Consider the following 22377-nt stretch of genomic DNA (forward strand, 5'->3'; position numbering starts at 1 on the left):
TAGAAATTAGTAGGCTCTCAAGAATCATTTATGGAATGAATGTGGAATAAATTATGTGCTTAACATTAGTCTTGGTGTAAAAGTCTTCTAATAAAAGGAAGCATAAGATAAGATACCCACAGTTGAGCTAGGAATTCAGACCTGCTATTCAGGCAATTGTAGAACAATCATGGAATAAACTGTTTAGTGATGACCATAAATATTTGCAAGAATTCAAAAGGGTTCAGTTGAGTATTCAAAAAGAATTTAATGAAGAAGATAGCACTCAATCATTTAAATCTATGTGCTCCATCAAGATTTTCTTCATGCAGTATAGGTATGCTATTACCTATATATGTCATGTATCTAGAGTCACTTAAGTGGTCTAGATTCTAGACTTCCATGAACTAGTCTAGGTCTAACCAACACAGGTATAATGTGGTTTTCCCTGGGTGTTGCTATGGGTACTTGTAACATATGGTTTTCCCGCTCAGTACCACAACATTTTCCTTTGCCTGGCATCGGCTCCCCATATTCTCTACTGTCAAACTTTATGGTACCCAAGGGAGCTGCCATGTTAGTGCATGATTCTGCTCCCCTAGTTACAATGGCTTAATCTGCACCTAAAATGAACTTATTTTAGTTCTCCATTCTCCAGGCCAAACTGTTGATTGGTTCAGGGGTAGCCAATGGATCCAACTGAGTCAGTAGATCATTTCCTTATGATTTTAGGACTTTGTTCCAAAGAGAGAATCAAGAGAATTTATTTCCCTCAAGTAACTGCCGCTATAAGATGTAGAACAAAGGAATCGATATATCTCATTGTAAGGTAAGAAGATTTATGAAGAAAGAGACTGAAGCAGGTATACAAAGAAAAGCAAAGACAAGATGGCAAGTCCTGATAGTACATTTCTAGCTATATTTGCTCCTGAGGCCAAGCTGCACCTGTGTCCTTCCAGTGGCTCTGTTGTCAATCCTCTTTAGATTCTGTGAGTTGAAAAACTCCCCTTTCTACTTTAGACTATGTGTGTTTCAGTCTCTAAGATCCAAAATCACCCCACTTGTTATATTTGAACAAACAATGGGATTAATTTTTGGTTACTTTCAAACTTGTTGAGAAGAATAAAGTTTTGGTTGTATACAGAAGTTTACATTTTTGGTTTTTACAAAGATTTTGTAATACTGTATAGTGGACATAGGAATGAGGTAGAAAATTCACTAGAAAGTTACAGAATTCCCCACTGCATTTTCTATTGTAAAATCAGCTTCCTTTTCCTTTTTTTTTTTTCTTTCTGTAATCCTCTTTACTCCTTGGTCTCCTTGGAAGAACTGCCAAAACACACTGACAAAGGATATTTGCATGATATTTATGATCAAACCATAACAAAAATTCACAAGAAACCTCAAGTGATTTCTTCCCATACCTTCTCCAGAGATTTTGCATTTAGTCCTAAAATTTATCCTAATGTCTTGCAAATATTTCAACCTCCCCTAAGGTCAGGTAAACTTTTCTCTATCCAAAAAAAACCAAAAACCAAAACAATGCATTAATTAAAAATGTTTCTTCATCATCACGTGTATTTTAGTATTGTTAGGATGAATTTCTAGGTCACTTCAAGTTAGAAAAGCCTCACATTTCTAGTCAGTATGTTGTTCACCCTTACAAATGTTGCTTTTAAAAAAATATTTTTCATTTTATTTATTTTAGAGGGAGAGAGAGAATGTGCGAGTGGGGGAGAGGGACAGAGGGCGGGGTGGGGGGAGAGAGAGAGAGAGAGAGAGAGAGAGAGAGAGAGAATCCCAAGCAAGCTCCACACTTAGAGCAGAGTCTGACACTGGGCTCGATCCCACGACCCTGGGATCATGACCTGAACCAAAATCAAGAGTAGGACACTTAACCGACTGAGCCACCCAGGTGTCCCACTAATATTGCTTATTAATGATACTTGCATAAATACTTTTATGTCTATCTTAGATATTGATATTTTTAGATAATGATAAATATAAATATGGATTGACTTTTAAAGTTATTCCTTAAAAAATCAAGTGATGTTGACAGAACTCTAAATAAAAGAGATATATTGGTCTTCAAATCAGTCACCTCCCATAATCGAGTTTTTAGGACACTTTCTCAAAGATACTTAAAAGCGAGGTTTGCTTAGTGTTTACAAATAGTTAAATCATAAATAGTTATTCCTTCTCTTTTACTGTTTCCCTCTTTACTTCCATCCTTTTGCCATTTATTTTCTTTATTTGTAATGAGCATGTGTTCATGTACTCTATTATAACTGATCTAGTACCCCACATGTTTTCAATTTTCATTAAAAAACTGAAGAAATATGTTTGAATATTATGCTAAGCCATTTTAATGAACATAAAATGAATAAGTAATTCTTTTGGAAAAGAAAACATCTTGGAGGGTCGAGAAAAGCTGAAGTAAATACATGTAAGAAACCGAGTAGAATCATTCATCCATCCCATTGTTTAATAACTGTTTATTGAGTCCCTACTAATGCCAGAGAGTGGGCTTTGGGATGAGGATCCAATGGTGTTGATTGATAATTGCTTTCCTGCTTCTGTGATTCTCATATTTAGAGATATGTACATGAAATGCTATAAACACATATAAACACATAAACATGTAACAGAGGATTGTGTGTGTGTGTGTGTATACTTCTCAGCAAAATGTAGAAATTATGTACATATCATATAATCTGATATTTACTCACTTCATATGTCAAGGTAAAGGGACCTGAAGAAACAATCACAAATCTAGGTAACTGTGTTCATCATCTCTTAGAAAAATAGTCTCTTTACTAACATTTTAGAGGATAAGAAAACATGGAAAATTATTTTAAATTTAGTCTTCTCTATTGAATTTTTAAAGAAGCTCATACTCCGCATTCGTTGAGGTATATAAATTCTCATGGCTACCTTGTTTAAAGTTGACTAATTAATGAACTTAAGCATTTTACCATTAAAAATGCCTGCGTGCCTTTCTGTAGAAGGCTTCCAAAATACATATTGGCACCAGATATCTAAAAACAGCTGTGAGGGAAGAGGACGATCTTTTTCTCATCACACTGCTACATGGCAGGCAGCCCCACAGAGCCTCGACTGCTACAGAGGTGAGCGCAGAGACAGAGAAGGCTCCTTAAGAGCGACGAAGTTTTCTTTTCTTCTTGGGAATTAGCACAGCGCCTGGGTCCATCTCTCCGCGCCTCAATGGGAGCTCCCCAAGTGTAAGAACTTTAGGAGAGAGTGGCAGAAGGAATGGAGGGGGGGGGGGGGATGAGATCTCTGCAGGATCAAATATCTCCCTAAACAGCAGGAAGCAGCCCAGTCAGGGACACAGTCTAATTTCAAAGTGAGGTTTTATATTAAGGGATTGTGAACATCAAGATTTAGAGACTACTAACCTTGAGACAGTTTTGATTGCTATGTATTGGTACAGAATCCATGACTTTAAAGGAAAAAAAAAATCTCAAGTAAGTTCAAGTGTATTGACTTTTCACATTACTGTGTAATCTAAAATTTTGGACTTGGTATATTACTGAAAAGATTCTTAGACTGTGTTATGATATGTTAGAGGGGTTTGTAAAGTAAGGTGTCTTGCCCAGCAAATCCGCATTCTTTTTATATGCTTTTTGTAGAGACACACAACAACTGAGGGTGTTCTAGGACACTGGTTTTCACAATGTGGTCTCCAGGCCAGCAGCATCGGCATTACCTGGGAGCTTGTTCAAAACAGAATCAGCAGTCTGTGTTTTGACAAGCCCTTCAGGGGGTTCTGATGCACGCCCAGTTTAAGAATCATTGCCCTGGGAATTCAATTATCTGCATCACCCAGGTAAAGAAGGTATTCAGTAACATGGTTTTGGGAAGTAGCTCAGAATTAGTCCCATATCATGTGACCTTCCTGAGGATCTCTACCTGAGTTCATAACCTCTTTCTGCACTTACTAAACATCATCTTCATATCTCAATCGCTGACCTTATCACATTACATTGTAACCCTTCGTTGACCTGCGGGCAGATTGCGTTTTATTCAACTTTGTACCACGAGTGCCTGGTACATTGCCTGGCTGGCACACAGCTAATGCTCAATAACTGAACGATTGGACCAGGTTCACGGTCCGTGGGCAACCCATTTTGGCTCAGCAACTTGTGATTTTTAATCTCAGTATCTTCATCTGTGAAATGAGCTGGTATATGCTTTCTGGGGTGTCCTTGAAGTTTCAGAATTCCATACTTTCAATTAATTAATTGCCCTATCAATTTGCTTTTTTATTCACTGGCTAGGCCTAAAGAGGTTCATCTTTTCAATTAAAAACTCAAAGCAACATAGCTTTCTGATGAAGGCAACATATACACAGATTAAGATTTTGGAGGTGACTAGAAACCATTGACAACTTCACAAGGAAAACAGTGCTTATTAAATGTTTGTGGAATGAATGAAGGAGTCACTCAAGAAGCTTGGGCTATCAGTTATTTCTTGTGGGAACCCTTGCTGTGAAGTGGAGATAGCTGCTGCTAATCGCAAACAAAGCTAATAAAACCACAGCATTCATCAGCCAGGAGGTATACACTGATTAGAGTCTGAACATGGCCCTCCTGTCTAACCAAGTGCTACATCTGTTTTTCTGTCCTTGAAACCTCTCTTTTTCTCTAGTGTATTTACTTATTTCTTATTTTTTTATTAATTTATTTTTAATGTTTATTTACAATTTTGAGAGAGAGAGAAAGACAGAGAGCGAGTGGGGCAGGGGCAGAGAGAGAGGGAGACACAGAATCCGAAGCAGGCTCCAGGCTCTGAGCTGTCAGCACAGAGCCCGATGCGGGGCTCGAACCCACGAGTTGTGAGATCATGACCTGAGCTGAAGTTGGACGCTCAACGGACGGAGCCATCCCGGTGCCCCTCTCTAGTTTATTTTTAAAAACTTATTGTACGGAGTGAACTAAAAATCTTCAAATGAGGATTTACATGACATACCTGATGACAAAACTCCTCCAACACATAAGAGTGTGACAGATACTATAAACAACGAGAAAACGACATGCTTTATAATAGTATGGTTCCCTCCTTTGAGTATTTAGGTGTCAATTGAATGATCTCATAAACTGATCTTGCACAATTGAGTAACACTACACATCCACTCAACTCTTGCTGAGAAATAACTTATGATCAAACTTGTGTGGCTTCTGTTACCCACATAAGAAAGATAGCTAATTTAAAGTTTTTAATTTAGGGGCACTTGGCTGGCTCAGTTGTTGGAGCGTGCGACTCTTGATCTCGGGGTTGTGAGTTCAAGCCCTGTGTTGGGTCTAGAGATTACTTAAATACATTTTTAAAAAGATTAAAAAATATTTAAAAAGTTAAAGGATTTAATTTACACTCCATGTAAAAATAATATGAGGAAATTGGAAGTTATTAAATCTAGAGGATAATAATGGTACAGAAAATTTCGTACTCTTTTTCCCACTTTCTTCTATGAGAATGATGTGATGCACAGAATTTGTATTTAAAGAGGCCAAACCACTTGCCAGCCTCCTAACCTTATCATTAATATCACCATTTTAGGGGAGCTATACCTTGACACGTGGTGTTTCTTGCTTAGGCAAGATTTTCAATCTAGGTCTAGAGTCTTTCACTGCTCTGGAGACCCCTCATAACTCAGAAGAATCTGGTAAACCTGGACATAGCTGGCATTTCTCAGTGGTGGTGAATCCCTGATCCCACCCCTTCCCATTCTGGCTTATACTCTGCTATTATCCTAATGCATTTTGTGAGCTATATGCAGGACTAATTACACTACATAATTTGTGGGGCCCAGTGCACAATGACAACAGCAGAACATTAAACCAAAGTCAAAGCCCTTCCAAATGTAGGGCCCTGGGTATAATACCATGAGGCAGGACCATCCCCTTCCCGTGCCAACTAGCTCAGCCGGTGCTTTGTTTTCTTTGTTGATGCTTCCCAGCAAAAATTCATCGGAAGAAAGGGTATGGTGGGGTGGAGTCCAAAATTTCTAGTCTAATTTCCTCCTTTAACAGATGATACAACTAAGGTATAGATGAGGCTTATGATTCATAGAAAGTTAGACAAATAATTTCTGGAAGAGCTTGATGGAGCATTCATGTATCCTGACTCTTAACCCATTACTCTTTCCACTGTATCATAGTGACTCAGTATGAGAGAAAGAGAGAATGAGTGAGAGAGAAACCCATCTTTTCAGTTCTTCATTATGCCTAACTGATTTGACATGATTTGAAGAGGTCCTAGATGCTGACAACATTGCCGGCATTATAAATAGTTCTAAATGACAACATTATAACACCATAAAATTAGGATGGCGGAAAGCCATGGTGAATGCTGACTTCAATATAAATAAAAGATGAAATTTTAAACTTTTTTCCTTCATGTTCCTGCGCTTCTGAATCCTATACACTTGTTTCATTCCCTACCCCCCCCCCACCCCCCACCCCACTGGGCAATCCACATCCAAGTCTATTGGGGTAAAGAGAAAACATCATAAAAATTCTTCAAATTCTCTAATCAAGATGCTTACTTACAATTTCCATTTAATATTTAAGGATTTTGTTTTCCTACTTTAGATAGTCCTTATGTTTAATCGTGTTTCTAAAGGCACTCAGTATGGAATAACTTGATTGTAAATACAGAATGTCTCAAGTTTGACTTAGGACTAGAGAAAAAAAAGACCAATCCTTTATTCATGGTTCATTTTGCTTTTCCATTCCACATATTACTTGTTTATCCCCCCACATGCTTAATGATACCCTCCTACATGCGTTGCACTTCTTCAGATTACATGAAACTGTGTGGTCCTGTCATAGTAATACCCCATCCCTCACAGACCTTTCCAGCGCAGCCGCTCCTTCTGTCCTCTGTCAAAGCTCACAGAGCAGAGAGGATGGGTCAACACACTCCTCAATTCACATGGCCATTTCTAACCAATGTTCCTATGTTATTAATTTTCTGTCCGTTTGTTGGTTTTGCTCATTTATTCATTAATTCAACAAACAACCTGTCTGTCAACCATCAGTTGTATGAACACTGTGCCCATTTAGAGGGAATTTGGAGCAGAGCAAACTTAACCTCTACCCTCAAAAAACCTCCAGTTTGTAACTGCAATTTTCTGAAGCTCTAAATCCATTTTTGCCATCATGGTTTAGGACGCTACTTGCATAGCTTAAGTAAGATGATACTTGTCCCCTGGTTGTATTTACCCCAGGCTGCCATTACTATCATTCTGGGAAACTTCATGGCTCAACAAATAGTCCAGGGGGATCCTGGCTTCGCGGGGCTTTGAGGCTCTTTAACAACAGGGATGGTCACACTTTGGTGTGGAGCTCATCCCGGGACGATTCTATCCCTACAAACCAGAAGATTTCAACCTTCTGCCCTTCCCCATCGTTCAGTTCCTCACTCCCTGGATGCAGGTCCTTCCTTGTGATGACCAGTATTCCTGTCCATTTCACCCGGTCTTCTTTTACTTGCCTCAGTTCACCTTGGAGCTTGAAATCATCTCCATCCCTGTCCCTTATTTTTGTGTCACTCTTGCCTTGCCAAGCGAAAATCCAGCCCCGTTCTTGCCTAGAGTATCAAGAATGTCTAAAGAAACATAAATAATCATACAGACTTGTTTCAGTCCATGTTATCCAAATGGGATATTCTTTTATGATGGGAATTGAACCTCCATACACTGTCCACTGCAATTACTCTAAATTTCCATTCTTCAAGATTCCAACCCCACTCCCTTTCCTTACTGTCAATTGATCATCTCTTTTCCTACTTACCTCAAACAGTGCACGCAACCCATATGACGTGAATTCTCTGAACTACCCTTAAATTCGACCAGAATCTCTATAATCATTCTCCATTTTTCTTTTGAACCCACTGCTAAAAAAGATGTGCCTCTGCCCACAGCCAAGGCTACTCTCTAATAGTAGTAACTCTCTAATAGTAACTCTCTAATAGTAACAAATCAGGGTAAGCATCTAGTATATATTAGGCAGTGCACTAGGTACTTCAAAAATAATATACCATTTAGTTCCTACAGTGAGGAACATTCCTCATAACTTCCTCATAACTACTGATAACTTACTCCATCCTTTACCCAGTCTCCTTTTACATTTTCAACTTTCTCCATGCTTCTCTTCTGCACAGAGCCATGTTTAACAAGCCTTTCTCCTGACGAAAATGTTCTCTGAATTTTATGGTCTTCTAAGGCTCTCTATCCTCATGTCTCCAATATTTGACCCTACACTGTCAAAAACCCTCTGCAATATTTAACACCTTTCACTTGAACCTACATAGCTTGTTGCATTTCAAATAAAATAGCTTAATCCACATATTGTTATAATATTAATAACAATAATAATGACGGTTAGCAATGACTGAACATTTATTATGTCTAACATTGTGCTAAGCAGTTTACACACATTTCCTGTTCATCTACCACTGTTTTATTCACCCAGTTGAAGGTAAGTCCTTAATGACAGTGACTATTCATTGTATTTTTCATGATGTCTAACAAAATGTCTTAAACTTCGTAGGGTCACCCTAAGTGACTATTGATCTGAATAGCTAATGAGGCTATTAATTATTTATTTATAAATTTTGCTTTCATGTCATTATGATTTTTTTAAAAGATTTTATTTCTAAGTAATCTCTACACCCAACGTGGGGCTCCAACTTACAATCCCAAGATCAAGAGCTGCATGTTGTACTGACTGAGCCAGCCAGGCGCCCCAGGATTTGACATTTCTTAAGAACACAAACTATGTCTTCTATTTACTTACAGTTTCTTTCTCAAACCTCAGTTCAAATTCTGCACACAACAAATACCCTGACGGAAAAGAATAAATGTAGGTATCTTAGTGGTTAACAAGTGACAAACATTTTATTACTTGTTTATTTGTTTGTCATTCAGGACAGGAAGAAGAACAACATATAATTCCTGATGCTAGTCAGTGATCAAGAAAAGTCTTTGACGGATTTCATCATTATACACAAACATTGTACATCCTCTTCTACATTTAAGAAAGGATGCTAGATAAAGATGAAATGAGATAGAAGACTAAGCAATTCCTTCTTAAGCTTCATATTTTGACCTCAAATGCATTGGTGGAGCAGTGAAAAGACATCTTTCCTACAGATTGTCTGCTTGGTTTTCTAAGCTGTCAAAGGAATTTAATGGGCAGAGGCTCTCAAAATTGACTGGTTAGTCCCTCCATTACAAATCTGTTAAATATTGCAATTTAGTTTTCTAGAGAAGAAGTTAGTGAGGAGCCAGTGTTATTGGGAGGTTCAGCATCCATTTATTTCTTAGGGAATAAAAATGGTTTAAAGCTTATCTGGAGATACAAACCAACTGGCAATATAAACAAATCAGGGTAAGCATCTAGTATATATTAGGCAGTGCACTAGGTACTTCAAAAATAATATACCATTTAGTTCCTACAGTGAGACTTTGTACATAGGGAATCATTATTTCCACTTTACTGATGTAGAAATGAATTCTTTCCACTCAAGTTCATGTAAGTAGTAATCGGTAAAGACAAAATTCAAATGTTTATCTGACTGTAAACTAATCTGGAGCATCCCAGACCAGCATTTACCTTTCATGGGTAAAAACATTCCTATATTATCCTTAAAAGATTGGAAGCATGTTTAATGACTACAGTTAGAGTCAACACAGTTAGTTCTTGGACAGTAATTTTATTGTGTCATGTAAGATTAAGAATGGAGACCTAAATTGGCCTTACCCGGTTTCTAGATGGAAAGTGGTAAGGTGCTTTTCTTTTCCCAGCAAAGGAAGAAAAGGCACAGGTGGTTATTAATAGCCCTTTATAACTAGAGTACTAGATTGTCTGAATAAATATAACTTACACACATTCAAAGAGGAAAACATCAGGGGCCTATTTGGGTCTTGCTATGCCCGTGGAACTGCGTTACTGCTAATGATCACCAAGCACCTAAGATACATCCTTGTTACTACTAGCACGTAGGCTTTATAATGCTCCTAAGTTTTTCCGTTTCTCTAATCTTCTTCGCAAATAGTGGGTTTTTCCCCCACATACTCTTGAAAATTCTACACAATAATTTTGTTCTGAATTTGAATCTCATTAAAATATGGAAGATGCAAGGTTCTTTACAAAAGGGCATTCTTTGTCTTATGTGTTAAAGCCTACAATTCTTTCATTTTTGAAACATTAAAACCAATGTAGAAATATTAAATGCAATATAGAAAGTTGTTAATATAAGTCAGGGTTTGCGGTGCTTCATGTTGTTGTAAGTCAACTTTGCTGTGCTGCTAATCTAACTTGGTTGTAAAAAAAAGAAATAGTGACACCGTACATTGTTCTTTGCCTTTAACAAGTTGATTTCAGGACTTGAATCCTGATGTCACTATCTGAAGATACTGGACTTAATCCCCTCCACAAGGAATGTTTTCCCATATTGTGACTTCCTTTCCCAGAGTCCATTTCTTCTCCAGCAAATATTCATTCATTCGTTCGTTCGTTCATTCGTTCATTCACTCATTTATTATGCCAGTCATAACGTGTACCATGTGTTCACTGATGTACTGGGCACTTTGAGGCAAACAGGGAATAGTCCTTTTCTTAAAGCAAATATTTTGGGGGCCTTTACTAAGGCTAATATATACATTATTTATTTAGTTACCTCAACAATCCTATGAGGTAGATGGCGTGATAATATACCCCCATTTTACAGCTCAAGAATTCTCTTGTCTTCATAAAATTAACTAGGCTAAATAGGTGCAAACATTAGAAAGGGGAACAATCCAACATGCTAGAATTACTGGTGTCCACTTGAGGGCTGTGGAATTTCAGAGAAGGAAGAGATGGATGTGGTTTGGGGTGTTTAAGAATGACCACATTATGCAAATGGAATGTGAACTGGCCCTGAAGAACACAAGGGTAGGTAGAGTTTGGATAACTGGAGGAAAGGGAGCGAGAAATTAGGGTCTCAAGGAATAGCATGGGCAGAGATTCAGAGGTTGGTATAAATGTGATTCTCTGTTGATATTACCAAAAGATTTGGTCTGATGAGAATAGAACACTGTTGGTATGAAATGGATGGCACTCAATACTGGTCTGAAGAATGTGGGTTTTGTCCTTTGGGTACTAAGAAGCAATTAAGGATTCTAAGAAGGAAGTTTGACCAATGAGAAAAGGGTTATAGGATGAATGTGGACTGAGCAAATAGAGGAGGACATGAAGGCTGGACACCAGTCAAATGTAACTGAATCTTTCTCATTTGGGAGATTGGAATAATGAGAGATGAAAATGTCTGGTTGGTTATTTCATGTCAGGTGTCAAAAATATGTCAACCTGGAAACCTGAAGGGGAAGTCCAAGTGTTGTTTGTCTCTCATTCACTCCCTCAATTTTTTTTAAAAACTCTTTGTAACCTAGACCATTCTAGGATCTGTAGCAAGAAAGTGACCAAAACTCCATTACCATTTCTGTCCTCAAGTAGCTTTTAATCTAGTGGGAAGAAACATACCTGCAGGTGACTAAGTATGAGAGAAAAATTAATACATTCTAAAAGAAGCCCCTCAAAGGAAGGAGTAGTTAATCTTGAGTAGGAGACTATAAGATGGCTTCCTGGTAGAGGTGGCTTTTAAGAACGCAGATGATGCTGTCAGACTAAAAAGAATGAATGGCTTTCTACGTTGATGGAAAATCATAAGCAAAGGCAAAAGAGTATAAATGGTAAGCAGTCCTTCAGAATTGAAGCATATACCAGGAAGTAGTAGTAAAGCAAGATGGTGTTGGATCAAGAGGATATCAGTTCGACTCAAATGCCAATTCAGTCTGAAAGCAGTGGAGAGCCACGCAAGGTTGAGTACGAAGTGGAGTGGGAGATGAGTTACCATTACTCACTTGCCCTGAATTAGGAAAATCCACTTGCCCAGAATTAGGAAAACAGCTTATTACTAACTTTGTTAGTGTGAAGAAAGAATTAAAGAAACTAGGAATTGAAATGGAGGCTTGTTAACAAGGTGTCATAATAGTTCTAAGGAAAGACGAGGATTTAAATCAGGGAAGTGAAAAAAAACGATGGGGAGAAATAAAAGTGATATATGATACTTATGATAGTAACCAATGACTAATTAGATAAAGCATGTAAGAGTCAAAGATGATACCATATTTTCTATCAGGACAGCTCCTCAGGGTGGTGAAAAAACCTTCTGAAGTGAAAGGTTATGTCAGGTAATTTAGATTTTTTTTCCGAATCTGCCATCAGTTAGCTATTTGGCACTTTTCACGGTTTCCTCAACTATCAAAATACAATTAAGAAACTGTTCTATAGTATAGCTTTCAATTTTAGAGTTCTGTGATTGAATTCAACTAAACTCTTTCCATTGCTTCTTGCAGCTTTAAACTCAGCAGAATATACGAGGACGAAGATACTTTTAGATTTTAAAGGACTATTCTATCCATCTATATGAACTTAATTAATTTCTGCTATTTAATAGATATGTAGAACTGAGAAGGAAATTCAGAGGTGTTTTCCTTGCTTTTAGGTGGGAATGAAATTTGTGTGTTGAATATTCGGAGAAAAGTACTAGACACATTATCTTTGTCTTTCCTTCAGAGCTTATTCCCATTAATAACAACACTTTTTATCAGAAACTTTGCTTAACCTGTTTAGAATGTATCTATTCCAGGGGCGCCTGGGTGACTCAGTTGGTTGAGTGGCCGACTCTTGATTTTGACTTGGGTCATGGTCTCATGGTTTGTGAGTTCCAGCCCTGTGTTGGGCTCTGTGCTGACAGTGCGGAGCCTGCTTGAGATTCTGTCTTCCTCTCCCTCTGCCCCTCCCTTCCCCACCCCCCCAATAAATAAACATTAAAAAAATGATCTATTCCAATATCTGTTGATTCTGCTTTGATTAGAAAAGAAAAATGGCTATCTGCTATCAAATTAATTCCATATTTATTCATTAAAAATATATTTATTGAGAGCCTGTTAATTTTAAGGCATTCCAAATACAGAGGACAAACTGGTGGTTACCAGAGGGGAGGTGGGTGGGTGGGTGGTTGGGTAAAATAAATGAGGATTAAGAGTGAACTTATTTTGATGAGCATTGAATAATGTATAGAATTGTTGAATCACTATATTGTACACCTGAAACTAATATAACCTTGTACATTAAGAAATAGATACAATAAATTTTGAAAAATTAAAAAATAAAATTGAAAAGTAAAGTTTAAAAATATTTTAAGGCTCTCTTATAGGTAATGTGGTAGCCTAAGAAACAATCCATGCTCTTGGAGTTTGCAATCTAATTTGGAAAAGACAGCACATTAATTAACAACATACTACAGAATTTATGGTAAGTTTAGGTGTTTTGTTCTATGAGCATTCACTGGAAGAAGATATCGTTATAGATTGGGATGGCTAGAGAAGGTCAGCCAATAGCTGGATCGTGTAGGACTTGGGTGGAGACAAAGAGATGGTCCATTAATAAGCAATTTCAACCAGAAGAGATGTCTTATTTCAATTCCCCATGTATTTAGCAATCAAAAAGATTCTGGGGAAAAGAAGCAGTAACTTACGGTTGTGAAGAAATACATATTTACTCTCTAAAAGGGCAGAGTTATAAACTGAAGGTCACCAGGAAATTCATAATTAGCAAGTCCAATGTATTTGTTCAGCATTCTTTCAAATGTAATTATTTGAATTTTTTGATTGAATTGACCATTCTCTACTTTTTGAATCTTTCTTTGCCTTCTGGCTGTTTAATTTTTCTCTATCTTAATCTTTTTTCTTTCAATGAATTTGATTTTTCTCCCTACCCACCAGCAACCCTGGCCTCATCTTTCTAGCTGTTTCAATAAATACACTCTCAATTGTTAGTTTCATAGTCCCATGATGGTAAATACTATCGGAATATATTTGCATCACTCTCAAATCTCTATCTCTAGCCCTGACTTCCTGTGTTTCAATTCCTCATTTCCAATGAGCATGCTCATATTCACATCCATATGTAACTCTTCTATGAAGATACTTACGTCTAAAGACTAACTTAAGGTCTTCTCAAAATGGGATCCTCCTTCTTTTTATCTTTTAATCAAGTATTCCCATGTTCTAAACATGAAGATGTGTAATCTTGAGGCCATTTTGAATCCATCACCCAGAGATTCAACTGTTTGTTAAGAAACCATGCTGCTAATTTCACCACTGTCACCACCCTAGGTCAAGCTTTTTATCACTTCACACCTGAGTAACTACAATGACTTCCAGTTGGTCTCGTTAAGTCTGGTTTTCCCCCACAGAAATCATGGTAGTATAACATGACGCAAACTCTTGGGTCTGGTGCTTTACATTCTCCACCAGCTGGCTTCAACTTAAATGTCCAGCTTCACTTCCCATGAATCACTTCCTAGGACCCTCTGATTCAGATGAATCACTTCCTAGGACCCTCTGTTTCAGGTGAATCCATTTACTGACTATCCTCTGAATAGATTTCACAGTGTCCTTTATTGGCTCACATATTCTTCTGCTAGAAAGCCTTTCCTTACTTCTCTATGACCACTGAAAATATACTTAGTTCAAATTTCCCCTCTGTCATGGAGCTTTTTCTGAATACTTATCCCATAAGATTCCCCCCACTTTTATGATTTGAAATAATTATAGTTCCTACCATTTGTTGCACATTTATCACATATTTTTCTTATTGTTCTGTTTCTTCCTTGTGTGTTAGTTTCATTTTCCAAATTAAATAATAACCATGTCTTAGACCTCCTGGCCCATCTTCGACCACACACGCACCAATCGTGAATATATAGAAGATTCTCCGTGAATACTTTTTCATTTATTTAGTGACTGAAAACATATGAACTCTCAGGAAGAGTAAGTAAGCATCAGAAGAAGAGATCTTAAAGCCAGGTAAAAGAACATTCATAATTGATTTTTAACTCTATTGAACAGGAATCATTTTTATTAATCTCACTTTAGACTTCAAGTGTATAAAACAGCTAGTAAATAGTCACTTTGTGGGATAAATTTACATTTGTGTCACTCAAATGTCTATAAAGTTGATAAAAGTTAGTGTTTATTCACGCTTGAAGTTGAAATTTGACATTTATCTTTAAAAAAATCATGAAGCCATTTTTGATCCCATGAGTTGGGGCATTATAGAAAGTATCTAATTTATGGTATCTCTTTATTATTATGTTTTTATATGAATTTGTTATGTCTTGTCTCTATTTTATATGATGATTTATATACCCTTCAACAGAGAACATTGAAACTAGAAATATTCTCAAGAAGCAGCTAGTGTGCTTCAGGTGGGGAATTCATTTCTCAGGTGGGAAAACGGGGTTCCAAAGAGGGTAACTGACTTGCTCAAGGTCACAATCTAGCTAGTTATTGCCAGAGTTATACCTAAACACTAAGATTACTCTTTCCTAATTCTGTACCTTTTTCCTAATCCCATATTGCACAGTCTCATTTTTGTACCTTAAATTGACATGCTGAAATATAAGAAACATTACAGTTGTTCATTATTTCTCTTATTTTATACCGAAGAAAGTGAATTAGTGCCTTGTAAGTTATTAGCAAGAACATTCTAACTAGAAGCACAGCATGAGCAGTTTATTATGATGTGTATCAACACAAGGGAGATATGACTATTGTCTGAATTATTTACATTTCAAAACTTCGCAAAACTGTAACTTTTTTCCCATTGGTGAGTTGAGTGGAAATACTTATGTGATTTTTGTTTTGTTTTGTTTTGTTTTGTTTTGTTTTGGAAGATAACCTTCGACTGGGCACTAGGTTCATATTTGTAATGGCAGTGTGAAGGATTGTTTATAACACCAAAAATAATTAGCCTTATCCAGGAAAAGAGAGATAAACGTAGTGAGTCAATGTACATTTGCACTGGTGACGTGAGAATGCAAGGCAAGACGCTGTTCAGTTTTGGGGATGGAACATGGAATGTCACAACTGTCCTGAAGTCCCATTCCACAGCAGGAGCAGAGTAAAAGAAAAGACTGCTTACTGCTTTCTTACTGTAATTTTTTTTCTAGCTTCATTAAAAAGAAGTGAAATTGTCAATTCTCTATAAAACTTCTGCCTGGAAAACATTATTTAGAGGAGGTGGAAGGTACCGAGAATTAACAGTGAGGAGAGAATAAAAAGGAAGTCAGATGATCAATTTTTGTGAGGAATGTACATGGAAATTTGGTTTGTCTTCCTGAAAAAAACATTTACAATCTAAATTACAGCATATCATTTGAATTCTCGATGACTGATATCAAGTGGTGGCCAGAAGAGGCATATTACATTCTAATTTTAAGATTATTTATGCACCCTTTTAAAATAAAAATTACTACCAGAAATTTTCCCAACTCATGCTTTGAAAAAAATATGTTTATCCAGTTCAGTTTTCTCAACTTTCACAGGTGAATCAGGGGTTTAAGAATGAAAGATATATTTGCTGAATAAAATAAAATAACATAAAATAACATAAAATAACATAAAATAAAAAAGAGAACTCTGATTTGAAACAAAACAAGAGACTTGTAATGTCTGACTTAATTGTTAAGTCATGGAGGTCCAAATGGAGGGGCCAGTGTTTCTTTTCCTGACTCACCAAATCCACAGGACACAGGACAAATTTGATCTTGGCGAGGTAAACACAACTTACCTGTACCATTGTTAACTGCGGTCTGGATCGTGGCTTCCGGCCCCATAGTGTCATAGTCTTCCTTCATTTCTTCTGTGGGGGAAAATTATCTTTAGCATTTGAACACTGTAGAAAGGCTTACTATACTAAGCATGCCAACCACAGGAACAAGGAAGATTCTTTTAAAGGAAACAGAGAAAAGGCTTGTTGTAAACCTCTAAACAATAGCTTTGTTCAGGCAATTGAATGAATCCAATAGTGCTAGCTGCACAAGAACTTATTTACTTTAAGCATTACTGCAAGCTGTGAAAAACAGAGGTGCTTCTTTGGGGCAAACGAAGGGCTTTTCTTCTGGTGGCAGCTCTCGGGACAAACAGGGGGAAAGATATTATTTTTTCCATGCGAGTCGAAAGCAACGAAGGGTTTGTACTTAGGGAGAGGCATGCTAGTTGCTGGGCCTCTGGTAACTCAGGAGGACTCGTGGCCAGTCAGAATCTCATGCTTTCTCCCCTCTTGGAGGAGCTATGATGGGGGCCAATCTGTGCAGGCATATCTTTTTAAAACCTAATTCTACATATCAAAACTTGAAATTCCCGGTTTATAAAACACACATCCCAGAGGTCTTGAAAACACCTGTTTCACTGTTTTATATAAACTCCTAAAACATACCTTCCTTAAGCTTTTCCCTACCGTTCCATAAATATCTTTCTTCCTTATCATTTAGGCTACCGTATAGAATTGCAGTCATCTTCTGAGGAAAAACGTATAGGGGCAGCAAGAGCTCAATGTGGTGATGAAGATGAAACTACGTTAACACGGAGCTTGAAGATGCATAGGTGATAAAAGGTTGTTTTCCACAATGGCAATATTTTGAATTAGGGAGAGTTTGCAAACTGGGAGAGCTCTAGAATGTTCTGCCTCCCAAATTATGGAGTATGTGAGAGGGCGGAGAAGGACAGCTGACAGTCAAAAATCCTCCAAGTCAGTAAATTAAACCCGGACTTTAAAAAATTGTATTTTGACAATAACAAGGCTAAGGAGAACCAAACACGATCCAGGATAAATATCTCTCTGATCGTCATTTGACTTAAAACCAGAGAAACTTTATAAATAGGACTCTGCAAATTCCCAAATTTATCCTGACCATTCTTTGCTTATCACATTCTAGTCATAATTATCTGGTAGAAAAACAGGTTCTAGCAAATGTTACAGCAAAATTAAAATATATGTTTTACAAGTTGTATCCTGCAGCCTCTCTGTTTATGTTATCAGAACTAAAAAAAAATCATGGGCCTTTTAAGGTAAAACACACAGATGTATAAATAGATGCTTATTTAATGCTACTACCCATAACAGTCAGATGATTTGAATGGTATTTGTTTAAACTGTAGGAGCACTTTCATTTGTCTCTGGCCCTGGACTTCTCTCTCATTTAAGGAATATTTTCGCAGGGACATTTTGCATAAAACATTTGGAAGTTCAATATACAGCCATATTGTATTGTCAATTGTAATAATTGATCGGTTGAAAGGCTCCCTCATCCGATATTTTTATCAGTCTCTGGAAGGAATTAAATTAAGGTATTTCTGAGAAGTTCAGTGCTGGCTATAAATATAGCTTTTGTGTGTTTCTTCCTCGCTCATCTCATGTGATTTCTGGTAGCCAAGAGTCAGAACAATCATAAGTTTTCCATCTGAGAGATCAAGTCACTGAGGGGAAAACAGTTAACAGCATTTCTTTCTTTCTTTTTTTTTTTTTTTTTTGCATAATAGTGGTAATGTTCAAGATTTCTGCTGCACTTCCTTCCTCATTGTCATTTTCTTATGAAAAAGTAAAGAGAAGTTACAGTAGGTGGTTGCTTCCCAAATTATTAAACGCCGGCTATACAAATGTGTAGTTGGCATCTTGTGGGTATCACGTTCTGTGGTAATACTTTGGCTATAACCTTCTTTTACCAGAGATTATGCAACAGAGATGGTGTCACTCTTACCTAGAATGTACTTTGCCTCAACTTACTGAGAATCAACCTTGCCTTTTTGGAATACCAGGCTCAATTTATTATGATGAAACACTAATCCTTTTCAGGTATGTTTTTGAAATACCACATATATGCCTACTTGATGAAGTTTCATGTGACTCCACATTCAGAAGGCCACAATAATAGGTCGGTTAAGAATCCCTCCTCTGAATTCATGGCAATCCGGGCTGTCCTTCTGCCTCACACCCGACCTTAAACATTTTCCAAGACAACTCTGACTCAGCATACTGTGTCTAAAACCACACAGCATATTTGTTTTTCAAACACTTGTAAAAGTTTGCATTTTCCAGTCACCCTTGGGATGGAGGTTTGTAAAAATAAAGAGCACTTTCTTCCTTAAGATGAAGAATCCTTGAATAAGCACAAAGAGGCCAAGATGCAGGTGATTTATTTAAGTCTGTGTCAATGATAATGATGTCATGGTTTCCAGCACACTGTGTCCACCCCATTGTGGGACGAAAGAATGTCAAGGACAATTCTAAACACAAAACTTGGATTGTGCTGGAACCGGAAAGGCACAGTAAGAACTCCATTGCACTCTTCAGTTCAAAACCTGCATCCTGCAGACAAACCACAGAAAGCCTGCGAGAAAGAGTAAAGGACAGGGGGCTTATCTCACAGTAAAGCTATGTGCTGAGGTACGATGGTAGACAGCCAGGCACCAGGGATAAAACACTACTAAATAAAACAGCACCAGAATTAGAATTATTGTCTATATTGTGTGTTTTGAACAATAAATAAGAAAAATATTTTATCAGAAGAAAAATGTGTTATCTAAGAGTCAGGATAAACAATGAGTAGCTTTTTAAGACCAATTTCTTTTCATGAGACATCAAGGCACCACATCAGAGCACTTTTGGAACAATAAAAAAAAGAACAATAAATCATCACTAATCATTAGAACGAGACAGGTAATAGCCGGGTAACTTTCTTGGTCCAAATAGCCAAATGAGATTAGGGATTTACATTTTATTTAATTATTGTGACTCCAGAATGCTAGTTTATTTACCATAAAGGTAAGAGCAAAGAACAGCCTGTTCATTTGTGTCACAGGCACCATTAACTACAGGTGATAACAGGGTCTGTAATGCATTCATATGGATTATTGTATATTAAAACATTTAGAATTATGATCCATGACCAGCACAAAAAGCTGCCATGATCCTGAACTACTACAGCTTGACATGACTGTTTTGGCTGTTTTTCAATTATTGATCTTAATTTTTTAAAATTAAACTTTTTTTTTAAAGAAGTTTGGAGCTGTACATTTGTTATATCGTTATTAATTATTCCTTTAAGGGTGGAAATTCTAGTAATTGGTCCTTACCCTTGATTTCTAGATATTAAAATTTAAAGCATCAGAACATTCATTCTTATAGCCCTGCATATCTAGTTCATTAACAAATATGAATAGCTAACACCAGCTCATTTAAATAGTATGTCTTACATGAGTTCTCGCCACACTCTGTTTCTGTCACACTGCTCCCAAGAATCATTGGCTCTTATTATACATGTAAATGGCTATCATAAAAATAAAAATTTCATTTAAGATTGTTAATGACTTCTGCAGCAGTCAGACTTCCTTTAATGATCATCCTCTGCCCCTAATTAAACGTATTTATCTTTCAAGCATCTTTGGCTGAGTTCTCCCTCATAGTTGAAAATCTAAAACCTTAAGTCTTAATGGATATAACGATAAATGTTTATGTGTAGGATTGTTGAGATTCGAGAAACCTTCACCGAAAGCAAAATTGGAAACAGAAAGAATACAAAACTTGGCACACTAATTTAGGAAAACGAAAAACAAATACACTACACTCAAACTGCCATCGGTCTTGGGTTTTTTTCTTTTTTTTTCCACATTTAATTTTCTTTAGTGGTGGAAATGCTTTTATTATCCTCCTTCCAGTATACCAAACAATTACCCTGCCTATGTTCGATGTTTTATAGTCTGCGACATCACAATAGCATATAGGTAGACTCTTGCGTTTACTTCCCTTCCCACCCACTTCGCCTATTTATAAAAATGCTATTGTTATTTATATCGTGAGAGAAAAAACAAAGTGGGGTACATCATGACAGCTCTCCTTGAGTCTTGGGAAGAGAGGTGAAGGAGACACTATGGTTTGAATTGGAGGAGTCCTTAAAACATTTTTTTTGCAGGCCACCTCACGGAGTAGAGATGAGCAGAGGGAGTTTGAGGGCATCCGATTAGTTCTCTTTGATTTTGTTAATCATTTCATACCTTAGTGCTATTCCATCCACATGAATTTTAGACCAAGACATTTCCATATGCAGAGTGAGTGGCCTGTGAAGTCTGGGTCTGAAGATAATTTACCTTATTTTTATGACAGTTGGCCTTGGAGCGGTTTTACTTCCCTAGAGATTCCCACCAAACAGCAGGAATCATTATCAAGTACTTAACTGTTAAATAATAAAAAAAAGCTACCTGACCAGGTGAAAGTGTGAAATCACATTCACACTTAACAAAGGGGAATGATTAGATGGTTGAATTACAATAGAAGGTGTCAGACAGATGCTGAAACTACCTTAAACTGACACATACTTGGTCTGTATTGTTATATAATTTCCACACAAAATTTTCAAATATATATTAGTTGTGAGTTTTTATGTCTGCTTCCATTTTCTATCCTGAAAGCCTAGATCTTGAGCATGTTATATGAAGTGCACATTGTAAATGGGGTACAAATACTTCACACGTTGTGTGTTTAAAATGTCGTTCCGGGGTGCCTGGGTGGCTCAGTGGGTTAAGCGTCTGACTCTCGATTCTGGCTCAGGTCACCATCCCGGGTTCGTGGGATCGAGCCCCGCGTCGGGCTCTGTGCCGACAGCTCGGGGCCTGCTTGGGATTCTCTTTCCATCTCTCTCTCTCTCTCTCTCTCTCTCTCTCTCTCTCTCTGTGCCTCCCTTCCTCCCTCCCAAAATAACTAAAAATAAACATTTAAAAATAAATCAATATTAATAAATAGCATGCAGTTCATATTCAACTTGTACCCAAACTGAAACATAATCCCTTCCTGAGATGTTAGTACTGTAAGGCGATAACGCTACTATCACTCCATAATCTGTCACCAGCTTTGGTATCTCTAGTGTGCAAAGAAATATTTTAATTATCTGATCATGGCCGTTCCGCTAGGTGGTAGAGGTCAGCTGAAGATGGCACAGGAAGGGGCCAGGTCGTTTTAGACGCTTACCTGGACCATCCACAGAGGCTTGCAGAATGTCGGCGCCGTGCCAGGTATGTTCCACTCCACCCTCCCTTATGTCATCTTCCTCTTCTTCTCTCGGCAGCAGAACTTGGCTCACGTGTGGGGAGGACTCATGGTTGGGCACGCTGGCTGGACTCCTCTCCTGGTCCAGAGGGTTAGCAATCCCGTCCTCCTCAGCAATCTGAAGCTTGTCCTCCTCATCTGTCTCCGAACCTGTGTCCACTACATTGTCATAGTTCACCACTGAAGAGAAAGCACAGAACACACTCTGTCTAAACACGTTATTGAAAAATATCAGTCGCCCCCAATTGTTCAGTTGAATGGAAAATAATTAATATTTTCATCACTTAATTACTCAACCATGTCAGGAAAATATAATTAATATCTTTCATGTTTTAGCATTTTTATTCTTATTCAATTACAGCTACACACTCTTTCGGAT

The 22377-nt window shown here is 37.4% G+C and overlaps 1 protein-coding gene across 3 annotated transcripts in view; it reads right to left on the minus strand.

Moving 5' to 3' along the window:
- ZEB2 (zinc finger E-box binding homeobox 2) overlaps positions 1-22377 on the minus strand; it is a 130040-nt gene that overhangs the window by 19903 nt on the left and 87760 nt on the right. For 2 of the 3 annotated variants that reach the window (XM_043576634.1, XM_043576635.1), the window contains exons 3-4: positions 21921-22178; positions 16689-16760 (exon numbers count right to left, since the gene is read on the minus strand). In XM_043576634.1, the coding sequence (XP_043432569.1) occupies positions 16689-16755 (67 nt within the window). In that variant the 5' untranslated portion in view covers positions 16756-16760; positions 21921-22178. Of the gene's footprint in view, positions 1-16688; positions 16761-21920; positions 22179-22377 lie in introns of those variants that run through there. The other variant, XM_043576636.1, reaches the window with a different exon arrangement.

This window comes from Prionailurus bengalensis, chromosome C1 (genome assembly GCF_016509475.1).
Source record: "Prionailurus bengalensis isolate Pbe53 chromosome C1, Fcat_Pben_1.1_paternal_pri, whole genome shotgun sequence".
NCBI lineage: Eukaryota > Metazoa > Chordata > Mammalia > Carnivora > Felidae > Prionailurus > Prionailurus bengalensis.